This window comes from Ammospiza nelsoni, chromosome 7 (assembly GCF_027579445.1).
Source record: "Ammospiza nelsoni isolate bAmmNel1 chromosome 7, bAmmNel1.pri, whole genome shotgun sequence".
NCBI lineage: Eukaryota > Metazoa > Chordata > Aves > Passeriformes > Passerellidae > Ammospiza > Ammospiza nelsoni.
Window position 1 is genome coordinate 28170171 of NC_080639.1, and position 12119 is coordinate 28182289.

Sequence of the window (12119 nt, forward strand, 5' to 3'; positions counted from 1 at the left end):
CTCTGCCCCAGGCACCTTTATAAAGCAAAAAATAATTATAGATTTATTACCCTAAATCCTGTGAGATTAGAGTAGTTGCATTATTTATTTTTTTTTCTAATCTGGTATTTGAGGATTTACCTGTTTAATACAACCATTTATTACAAACACTTGAATATTGTTTTAAATTCATAATTCATTTGAAAAGAGAGCATTAGAGCTGCAAAGACCAGATTTTCAAATACAGGCATGATCTCCTGTCTCATTCAAGTTGGATAAATGACGCATCTGAAAAACTGGGTCCCTACTGAGGTGTCTGTGGCAGGGATGTAGAGATTTTGCTTCAGGCATCTGGAAAAAACCCGTGTCTCTAATCTGCATGTTTCACAGAACAAGTCCTGTTCCCAGTTCCTTCCTTCCCCTGGCTGGCTGCTGAGCTTTGCAGTGCCCGAGGATGCTCCCTCAGCCCCGGGGCTGCCCCCAGGGTCAGGGTGCCCAGAGAAGGGGGTTGGGGTGCGAGGGCCAGCTCTGGTTTCAAACAAAAGTGCAAAGCCTTGAAAGGAGGAACTAAGAAGAAACAGGTGGGGGGTTAGCCATAGAGCCTCTGAAGTTTATTTGCTTAACGAACAGAAGCCCAGGCTGTCAGACCTAGGTCAAATACTCCTGCAGTTCGGGTGTATTTATTTCATACGTGGCTTGTAACCCAACCTGATTCCTGGATTAAACCACTGTAAAGTCCTGGCCCCAGGAACACATCCCATGCTTGCCATCAAGCCCAGCACATGCCGGGGCAGGACCTTGAGGGGCCACTTCGGTGTTCAGCAGAGCCTTGTGTCATCAGTAAAGCCTGTAATTGTGGGTCCTGTCATTTCCAGTGCGAGCTCTGCAGTTTACAGCTGCACACTGTGACCACAGATCCATCACTTTGTTGTCCCATTCACGTGAGCCACGCCTGAAGGCCCCAGGGATGAGCTGCTCAGGCTACAGCACACAGCTCCATCGTGGGACACCACTGTCCCAGAGCCAAGCAGCAGTGACAGTCCTCCACAGCCACCACGTCCCTCACAGGGTGGAAATTCCTGAAATGTTTGTGCTTTAAAGTTTTTAGGAGAGTTCACCTTTTAGTCCAGTATGTTCAGGAGTCAGTCAGACCTCCAGAGAAAAGGGAGGGAAGTTTTGAATTGGCACAATGGTGATAAAACTACCTGCATGCCCACAAAAAAATGTTCTGGTTTCCCAGATATTCCCCCAATCCCATTCATTCCAGTAAGGCAAACAGCCAGTGTGCTCCAGAGTATTTCAGGAGATGAAAAATTTGCATTTGAAAATTTGCATGTGAAAAATTGCAGATCTGCATTAAAATTAGAAAGGAAAGAGGAATTAGCAGTGGGTTTTCCCAAGCCCAGCCTGAGGCTGGTAGTGCCAGGTAACTGTGCTGGTTGTATGCAAGGAGGAGTCACGTGGAGATGCGAAATCAAACAAGGTAAAATGAGGGGAACAAAGTATTTGCATTCAGAAACAAAGTATGCCTCTTCATTTAAGAGAAACCCCATTTTTACAGTAAATTTGGGATACCCATGTGTTTGCTTTTAAGTCTGAATCATGCAGAAAAAATGGTCAAAAAGTTCAGGAGCTGCTATGTTTTATCAACCTAAGTTTAAAAAAACTAGGTTATTTGTATCTTCTTGTTTTGTGGATATTTCATGGCATTTAATTCACTATTTGTGGCTGATTTTCAGATGCAATTGGTCAGGATAGAAGAAGAGTTTTGAGAGAGAGAGAGATCAGTGTTTGTTAGACTTCACCAGTGAGAACTTGATTGGATATGGCAGACCTGCTGTGGCTTATCCATAAGCATTGCTGCAAAGTTCTGATCATGACACTGGTTCCATACCAGCCCGCAGCATAGCCACCCACTGTGGGATAGAAAAAAAACCTCACTTTGAATATATGTTTATCTGTATTTTATTGGAAATTTTTCACTGAGTTTTTTCTTAGGATGGTCTAGGTCATGTATACAATGGGTAAATCCATGTTATGTGTGCTAAATATTTGTATCTTACCTGTCCTATAATCCTGGAAAGCCCTTTGGACCTGTAAACTTTACTGTATAGCCCAAGTTTAGCTGGGGATTGTTTTTTGGCCTTGATCTTTGTAGGTCTGTGAGAACACCCAGTCCTTTACATGGTTGTGGCCTTTGTGCCTATGACTGTTGGAGTTGGGAACCCAGGAATTCTTTGCTGCTTGCCATTTGGTTTTGAACTCTGCCAAACTATCTTATGCTTCATGGAGTTGATTTTTCCTGTTTTGTGAGTGGTGACCAGAATCTGGTTTTGTTTTATGTCCTGTAGGGTTCCTGAGCTGGAAGATGCCCGTCTAAGATGGAAACTTCTGCTTCAACAGCTGCTGGGAAAAAAGAAGGGAAAGGTGCTGTTCTGGAGGGGAATGGCTTTACAGAGACGGGGAAGAAACCCCCTCTAGCAGCAGCGGGAGCAGCCGTGGCACAAGGAGGTACTTTGTTTTCCACAATTTGAAAGCAGCAGGGGTGTTTTTCATTAGACTGTAAGAGTTTAATAAGTATGATGGCATCTGTCTTCCTGTGAACATGCTGGGTTTATTGGGGTTTTTGGCTGTCAGAGGATCTGGAAGCTGTGTCACTGTATGGCATGTAAATGTCACTGTTGTGTGATGGAGAAATGGGCTGGGGTGAGGGAGGGGATGGGTGGTTAGGGGTGGCTGTGGGGGCGTTGGGACATGCCATAAATGCTTGCCACCAGCTGACTGGTGCTGCACAGTGTTTGCAGCAGTGTGCCCTCCACTCCTCCATGGTTAAAGAGTGCCTGGAGGGGCTGGCTGGAGATGGGGAGCACCTCATTATCCTGGTCAGAAAGGGTGTCACGTGCCAGCTGTGATCCTGCTAATGAGCTAAACAGACTGCGTGGTCTTCAGTCATTGCTGCTGGGGTTTCACGGTTAGAGAGGAATTTGGGAATATCCAGACCCAATGCAGGAATGTTCATAAAGAAACCCCTCCACTTGTGCTGTTCCTGTTCAAGTCAGTGTGTTAGGCAAGATTTTGGTCTTGCTGCTGTTGAAGTCAACTGGGAAGCTCTTGTGGATACCTGCAGGCGTGGAGCCATTACTGGTGGATGTAACTGTGTTGTGCAGGGATGTTGCTCCTGCCTCCTCCTGCTTGCTGTGGCAGGCAAGACCCATGCCCATCTCTGCTTCATGTGTGCTGGTGGACATCCAGAGTAGTGCCAGGGCCCAATGGTGGCACAGCTGTTGGCCAGGCTGTGCCCACTGGGGAGCCACCATAGCTGCCCTCGCTGGGGACTGCTTGTCGTCTTTGGACAGGGTATAAGAGACAAATTTAGTCTCCACCAGTTTGGATGTGACAGGAGACACCCCAGCTGTGTAAACTTTGCAGGCAGCTTTTTTTTTCCTTTTTGAAATACATGCTGTTGCTAGTCAGAGTCTACCTCAAAATGATCCTGTCATCTCCCCTTCCTTCAGTGCAGGGTGGTTTTTCATCACCCCAGGAGGACAGAATGACTCTTCTGTGAGCTCCTCTCTTTCTTACCCAGATTGGCTGGAGAGTTTGAGTTTTTTGTTGCCTGAGTTTTGAAGATAGTTTCCGACCAAAAAGGCTTAAATCTGCTTTATCTCTCCTTTTTCATAAACTTTGCTACTCAGGTTTCTTTTTCCAATTGACCTGTGAAGATTCAGATGCACAGAATAATGTAGGAGTGGCTAGTAATCTATCAGATTAGTTCATGTGTTTGATAAACATTTTCCTAAAAGCAACCAAAAAGTAATTCACAGAATTGTTGGGAGGGAAATGAAGTTTTGTGGTCCTGGATGGGTCTGAGCCACTTTCCTTGTGAGCGCTGCACAGAGTGGCAGAAAGGAAGGCTTGCCAGGAAGCAGAAATAGGGGGGACAGCAATGTGCAGAAGCTTGGCATCCCCCAGCAAATCCCTGAAGAAGCAAAGGCTGTAGGAACTACTGAGGCAGCCCACTTGAGGTATCATCTCAGTGACTGGCAGACCTGAAGGGTTGATTGGCCCCAATGTAGTCCAAGCATGTTCTAAAATTCCATAGATGTGCTGTTATGAATAAACACCTTCTCCCCACTTGGCACTTGCCTTGGGAGTGCCTCCACTGAGGAAGCAGTCACAACCTTTCCAGAGATCCAAATGAGGATGCCCTGAGGTGGAGTGTCCATCAGCCCATGTGGCATCCCTGGAGACCTAATTGGTTTTTAAGCATCCAGTATAATATGTTCTGTTAGCAGTGTGTTCTCACCTTTGGAAAAAAGTGATTTATGGGCTCAATATTTCTGCTTTTAGTAGGAGGAAGGGAGAAGTAAGTTGAGGATTGTTTGAAGATGTCAGGGGAATTGTGATAAAAGCGTTGTGTAATGAGATGTAAAGAGTGAAATCTGTGTCACGCTGTGAAGAAAAGTGCTCATAAATGACCCAAAATGGGCAGCAGTGGAGCAGCGTGTGGCTGGGCGCTGGCCCCGGGACGCTGCAGGTGCTGCACGTGCTCTTGTGGCTCCAAGTGCTTCCTTTGAACTCTGGCTAGACATAATACAGGCTCCTGAAAGCCAGCAGCGTGCTTGTGCGTGTGCTTGGAAGTAGAAAAATGGATACAGAATTGTCTTCTAACCTGAGTTAACTGCAAGGTGCGATTTAGCAGGTGATGACAAAAGGGCTGGGTAGAGATGAGACTCTACTTACATGGTATTCATGCTAATATAACGTTTGATTCCCTAAACTAAAGTAATTACTCACAACAGGCCTGAACTATGAGTATTTATATTTTTATATTATTTATATTTTTACAGAAGAAAGCAGATGAGGCTTGGAGATTAATTAGGAAGTTCAGCTTGATGATGGCATCATCTTTAAAGGGGGGGGCCTCTGAGCTCCCCATCCTGCTTTGGGGCCATATGAGCAAGTCTTTATTCTCATCCAAGACAGACTCTTGATTTCATTTATTGCAGAGGTTTTACTCTTTGTACTAGCCTATGAGAAAGTGGCAGTGAGGCTCAGCCAGTGCTGCAAATCACCAAGCTGCTCTCCAGAGCCAAACAAATGTAATTTGCAACACATTTCTTCTCCTTTATTCTACTGAGTCACATAGAAGGAGTGCCATCATAGCACACTTTGCATATTTCTCAGATCACAAGGTTTTCTTTTTCCCTTGTAGGAATTAATAGATTCATAAGTTTTATGTCTAATTAATTGAAGGAATAAACTGAATATTAGTTAAATAATTGAAGAATAATGATTTGATTCTATTATTAGTTAGACTGTATTATTATAAGGTAATATTATAATGTTCAGTCTGCATTTCTAGTTCCCTTGCTTTGGGTATTTTTCCCAAATGCTTCCAGCCTCTAACAAATTAAGTTATGGCTGTGGGAAAAGAGATCAATACTGTTGATGCTGGCAGTAGAGAAGAGTCCTTTTGTACTAAAAATTTGCATCCCAGTCTTCTGAAGCTGCCATTTTAAACATCATGCCCAACAGTTTTTTTATAGTAACTCATTGATCAGATGTTCAGAAATTGGCCTCACAGATATGACATGAGGGAAGTCTCTCCTAATTTTCTGTTTTTCCATAAATCATGTTGGCCAAGGAGTCAAAGCTCCTCTTTTCACTTGCAGTCGGGGCAGCTGTGTATGTGTGACTGAGATGGAAAGTGTTTATAATGACAGCATGTAGGAACTATAGACAAGTTAAATCTGCAGAAGAGGCTCTTGGTTTTATTGTCTCTACTTCTGAAGGGCAACTTAGAACAATTCAAGTTCAGAAACCCCTTCTGTTGAATGCCAGAGTCCATATTGCTGTGTAGGGTGGGAGGGTTTGTGCAAAGCACCCTGAGTGGGGCTGGGTTGTGTCCTCCAGGCTGGCTCTGACATATCCTCTGTACCTACAGGCATGAGGAAGCCCAGGCACATGACTGTAGGGGAAATTCAAATGAGCCACTCTTTCAAAGGCAGAGATATTTAGGAAGATAGGTTTCTCATCTCGTAATAAAAATTAAATACAAATTCTCCTAAATGCTAACTGCCCAACTTTAACAAGGTCCAGAATGCACCTTTCCCTCTCCACCCCACCCTCTGCATGACACAAACTCCAAGTTCCCAAATTGATGGTGTTTATGTTTGAAACATTTTTCTGATGTCTGGCTCTGTCAAGACTAATTTTAGCATTTCTAAAGCTGGGTAAAAATACAGCCTCATTACTTTGATGTCAGAGCATAGTTTACTATTAGTATATTCTGGGGTTTATCATTTTAGTCATGTTTAACACAGCTACAGCAGGCATGCACTATTAAATCTGGCTTATTTTACATTCCTGTCCGAAATTATTTATTTGGAACAATTTCCTCTCTATCAAAAGACACGGCTAATGCTGAGTTTTAATGTGTTATTTACACACAAAATAACCTATTTACAACTCAGTATCTGCCGCAGGGAGAATGAATGGGGCAGCGCTCCCTTCATCCTGTTGTATCTGAGTTTAACAATCTGGATTGCTAATAGAACCATTTATCACAGGGTGGTAATTTATTTTATGTTAGCTGCACAGGTCTCCCTGCCTCTGATCTATGGAAATACTTTGTATATAATGAAGTTCAACAAGTCATTTGGTGTAAACATGGGGAAGCCAAGCTGCAGAACTAGTGAGGCTCTGGTTGTGCTTTTTTTTTTTTTTTCCAGGAGGTAACGACTCTCCTCTGATATTAAGGCTTCAGTTGATGAAATACAGCTCTTTGCCCTGTGTGTGCTTTAAAGGCAGAGTATGGGGCTTTTCTGCAGCGGATCAGATTGGGATGGAGTTTGCTCACTTGATTTATGGGCTGGCAGGAATGCTTAGTTCTGCAGAAGTAGCACACTCAGCCCTTTCACAGGCAGAGGAGAAGGGCAGGGAGCACCTCCCATCGCTCTCCAGAGGTCTTCCATAAGCAAGCCCCAAGTGGCATTGGCAGGGAGTCCTTATGCAGTTCAGCTTGTCTTAGTGCTGGATTATGGGAAGACCATGTAAATGAGGAGGAGGAAATGCCAGCACCCCAGCACACCTCAGCGCTCTGAAAAAATATATAGTCTGTGTGGCCCGAGACTCAGACAAATTAGAATGAGAACAGCCCCAATGAAGTCATCTCCTATGTCCACCCTGGAGGGGCAGGGATCTTCTTGAAGAATGTTTTTCATTCAGTTCACATTTTCCAGGAAAAGGAACATAACCAGTACAAGCACATTCTTATTTTCTCTGCCCTGCACTGCTTTGCTGTGTACATCTTAAAATACTGAGAGATGTATTCGACAGAAAAGCTGGGACTGGCTCCAGGGGCAGAGGGGGCAAGTGGTTAAAACTGAGTGATGGGAAAATCCTGTAATTCAGACTGAGAAATTCTCCTACTGCACAGACTTCAGTGGCCCCCACCTTGGGTAGAGCTTCAATGCAGTGCTGCCACAAGAGCAGCAGCGATCAAGAAGTGTATTTCTTCTCTGACTGTTTCTGTCAGCCTTTCATGAAACTAATTCTGTTGGGTCCTAAGGTGTATTTCTTTGCTACTGTAGCCCTTCTGAGTGGGCAGATTGCCTACAGTCCCTTGTGTACCCACTCATGTCCCTTTGGGCCGCTGGATGTCTCAGATGCTCAGACCGGTGCAGTGCTGAGACTGTTCCCCAGGCACAGGATATCAAGGACAGTGACAAGCTTGCCAGCTTTGTCTCATGCTGGTCACCTGACACCTGCTCTTTGGGATAGTTTAGAAGGATTCGTGTGGAGATAGATGAAGTCAAAGCCAGGCTGCACCATTTTTATGTTTCATGAGCAGTATCTGGGGTGTGGGCCTGGCAGAGAGCACTGGGAACAGCAGGTTTAGTTCTTCAGTTACAGTCACAGAATTTTGATAATTAAGATTGCAATAAACTGTGCTACAAAAGCATGTCTTGTCTTCTGCCTGCCCTTTTTCTTATATCCACAGCTTGCAATGCTGTCTCCCTAGTTTCTTCTTCGAAAGAGTCAGCCCAGGTAATCCTTTGCTTTGCTTAAATGTGTGATTGGAGTCTGACTTCTTGGTTTGTTTTCTTTTTTCCCTCATGGGTGAAAGTCCTTGCCCAGGCCTCTCCACTGACTTTGTGTGGTAGCCAACCCTGTGGGCAAAGGTGTGACCTCAGAGTGGATAACCATTAATGTTTACACACTTTTTCATTCAAATTGTGTAGCCCTTAGATGACGCAACAGCTTTATGGTTGGACTTGATGATCTTAAGTGTCTTTTCCAGCTTAAACAATTCTATAGTTCATAGCATCAGCTAGCATTCTCTAATTGTATTCAGCTCCTCCACACTGTTACAGCAAAAGTTCCTCTAATGTCAGCTCGTTACAGAAGCAAAGGTACTTTTGAAGGCAGAGTAATACTATTTCATCCCTAACCATACTGCAGGTTTGCACACCAAGTTAAAAAGCTTTTATGACTTTAAAATAGAACAAGTAATTCTTCGCAGGCTGGTTCTGGCATTGGTGATCCCATCCATTAAGCACCACCTGGAAGACCTTTGTATTTTGTGAGTGTATTATCTTATCATTAATAATAATTGTAATAATTAGTTTCTCTGCCCTGCACCACCTTGCTGTGTACATCTTAAAATACTGAGAGGTGTGTTCAACAGAAAAGCTGGGACTGGCTCCAAGGGGAGAGGGGGCAAGTGGTTAAAACTGAATTTCTATTATTATTTCTATTCCGCATTTCTATTACTCTGTAAGCTCCATAAGTTTATTCTGGCAAATACTGGTAAGTCTTCTCTGGGGACCCAGCTTAGACTTCATTTAAGTGCCCCTCAGAGAGTACCTAAATAACACCTTTTTAACTGGTGCTAAACTTATCTGTTGTGGATTGGTCAATTGTAGTCAAGAAAATCTAGTGGTGATAATGGATTATCTCCTGGATTGTCTCTTCTCCTAGCACATCCCCATAGCTTGAATTTTTAGTGTCTCTGGCAGCTTTTTGCTTAAATGTCTGTGAGTTTGTGCAGGTTTTATAAATCAATTCTCCCAACAGCACCCATTAGCCAAGGCATTTGAGCCTGCCATAATCACGGGAGTTATTTTGTCTAAGTTTGCTGCCTAAGTGTTAGGTGTCTAGTTTGGGATGCTTTTGCATTAGGGTGGAGTGAATCACATTGTGCCTGCTTTATTCCTTTGAGGGCTTCATGCCTGATTTAATGTTAGGTGGAAAAATCCCAGTCTTCCCAACTTTGCCAAAATTGCAGAGTGGGGTTAAAGTGAGAAACCCAGGTGGGACTAGATTAATATTTAAAGCCTTTCATTCATGTTCATCAGTCCATAGCCTGATGAGCAGTCTGGGAGCCCTGACTGCCAGCTCTGAACTGAAATCTCACCCTTGGCTTCTCAAGTTAGAGGCAAACTCAACACCCAGATGTCAACACAGCTAGGGGGCTGCTTCCCAGAGCTGCTCCTGCTTTACACCAGGGTTGGCAAAACAAGTGTTTTAACAGCCCATTCAGAGAGATGGGAAATTTAAAATCCCCACTAAAAATACAAGGGGAAAAAACCATAATAAATTCTCAAGGCTACAGAAAGCTCCTAAAAATAACCCAAATGGAGGAAAGCTATTAATGCAAAAGTAAATAATTATGTTAAGGGAAGCAACTAGAGAGACCAGTTGTGTAAATCACTTTAAGGGGAACAAGCCTTAGATAAAATCTATCCTTTTATCACACAGATTAGGTCTACCTTTGGATGCTAAATAATTGATAGGGTTTGGCAGAGTGTTCCGTGGCTGCCTGCACAGAGCAGTGGGACTGCTCCTGAGGTCAGACAAGTGGCAAAGAAAAATGTTCCTAGAAATGCTGTGCATCCAATACCAGCACCAAGAAACAGGGCTTGTATTCCCAGCACCTCCTAAAGAAATGGCCTCGAGAAGGCATCCATAGACCTCGCAGTGAAAAGAGGACTTGGCATTGTTCCTCACCTTGTTAAACTGCCCCGCATGAAATCAGATTGTCTGTTTTCATGGTTTTCTGTGGTGATGAGTGAGGTGCAGAGACCTGAGAGGATACAGCCAGTTTCACTGGTGCTTTATAATTAGAGGAGATTAATTATGCTGTATGGTGGCTTGTGGGAAGCCCAGGGCTTGTGGGGGGATTTCTTGCTTTGTGCAGCCCCCACACAGCCTCGACACCTCAGCATCTGTCTGCATATGAACATCCTGGCAAGACAGGGAGATGTCATTGCTCCCATTCTGCAGACAGGGAGCACAGGGGATTTTTTTCCAGGGTCAAAGTGGCTGAAATGGGTTGAGCTGTTTCAGAGGGATGTCAAGAAGTGATTATCTCTGGGATTTCAGAAGTTCATATGTGGTGTACATGGGATGTGGATAATAGTGCAGAGGTCTTAGCCCAGCTTCCTTGGTTCACCATATCCACTAGCAAGCCCTTCCTCTCTCAATGATATGCCATGTAATCATGGTCAGATGACTCAAATCCTCATGCCCATCTGCCAAACGGAGGCGTTGTTTCTTTCCCTTCAGGAGAGATGAGCACAAGTTGTGTATGCATCATCCAGAGCCTCTGAGAACATCACGATGCAGCAGGCAGCTCCATTCCTCTTGGTTGCATAAGGGTATGGAAATGCTCAGTAGCACAAATAGGTTATCACTGAATTTAACTCAGCAGTGCCTTTGTTCAGTACCTAGCACAGTGGGCTCATAATTAGAGACTACAGATTTTTCCAGAACCAAGTGAGACAAAAATTGCAGAAACCTTAAATTCTGAAATAAATTGATATCCCATGAATTCTGTGTGGGGACTGTGCTTGACAGGATGAGTTCTCTGATCATAATGGTAATGACAGAGAATAAAACCTCAGCCAAGATTGTAAATTTAGCTCTTGAAGGAATGAAGGGGATATAGTATTTTTATGCAAACTTCTTCAGAATTATGTTAAACTCGTGACTTTACATGTGTTGGAAAGTGACCTGTGCTGGGTGTTCTGTTACTCCCATAGTGGTGTTGGGTTCAAATTGCTCAGTTCTTTCCTTGCTGGAAAGAACTGAGCAAAACTTCGGGCACATAGGCTGAGTCCAAAATGAAAATTTAAAAAATTGAATGTGATCTCACATGATTGCAAACTTGACGGAAATCAATTCTGCCTTCTCTGTAGTTTGTTAGGGAGCTCAGTGGGGGTTTCTCTTCTCTTTTTTTTAATACCTCTTTCCTCATCCTGGAATCCCAGATCTTTTTAAGATCATCCCATTGAAAATGCTTTCAATTGTAAGTAAATCATAAATAAGAACATGAGGATATAAGCAAAATATTTATATTTACTGCCACCAGTATCTGATTTCTAAAATACAGTGATGTTTTCAGGGATTGAATGGTGCCATTTTAGCCAGATAGCTGTTCTATTCTGTTCTCTTTTCTTACAGTGATTGGCTCTTGACTGACAGATTTTCAGAAAAAATCACAGCTGGCAACAGATGCATCCTTAAATAAACAGTTAAAGTAGATGTTTTGATGGCTTCAGTTGTATTGATACAAGAGATCAGTGTCTGACATTCCTGAAAACTATCCAATACAGGAGGTATCTTCTTCTAAGCCCCTGGCCCTGTGTGTGCTGCTTCAACAATAGTTTAATCTTTTAAAGAAAGCAGAGTTTTTTATGCACCTGTGGGGATGCTCTGAGCCAAGAGAGAGTGATAGGGGGTCAGCACCGCTGACCCTGGAGCCAGAATGTTAGGTAATATTTAGATTTTTCTGAAATGAAATTTTTGTATTTGTGAGGTGATGAAACTACCTTTCTGACTCAGTTTTTCTACCTGTGACTCACCCTGGTTTATGGCTACTCTTTTTGGGATGGACCAGCAGTGATGGGGGGAATTTCCTACATCCTCGCTGGAGTGAATGTCCCTGTCCTGTGTTAATGTGTGCGAGTGCCTTCTTGCAAGTGAGGCATGAGTTTGAGCCAAATCTGTTTGTGTCGGTTTGCAGGTACAGCTGATGATGTTCTTTCAGAGGCATTTACTGCCACACTATAAAGTAAAACCAGAGAAACACAAAGGTGAGGACTTTAGGCATTAGTTTGCACGTCCTGTTTTAA

General features: G+C 43.5%; 1 protein-coding gene across 1 annotated transcript in view; it reads left to right on the top strand.

The window, feature by feature from the left end:
* The first annotated feature begins 2331 nt into the window (after positions 1–2331).
* The window catches only part of GLI2 (GLI family zinc finger 2), a 139348-nt gene continuing 129560 nt past the window's right edge, over positions 2332–12119 (top strand). The window contains exon 1 of the mRNA XM_059475759.1: positions 2332–2490. Within this exon, the coding sequence (XP_059331742.1) occupies positions 2361–2490 (130 nt within the window). The 5' untranslated portion in view covers positions 2332–2360. The remainder of the gene's footprint in view (positions 2491–12119) is intronic.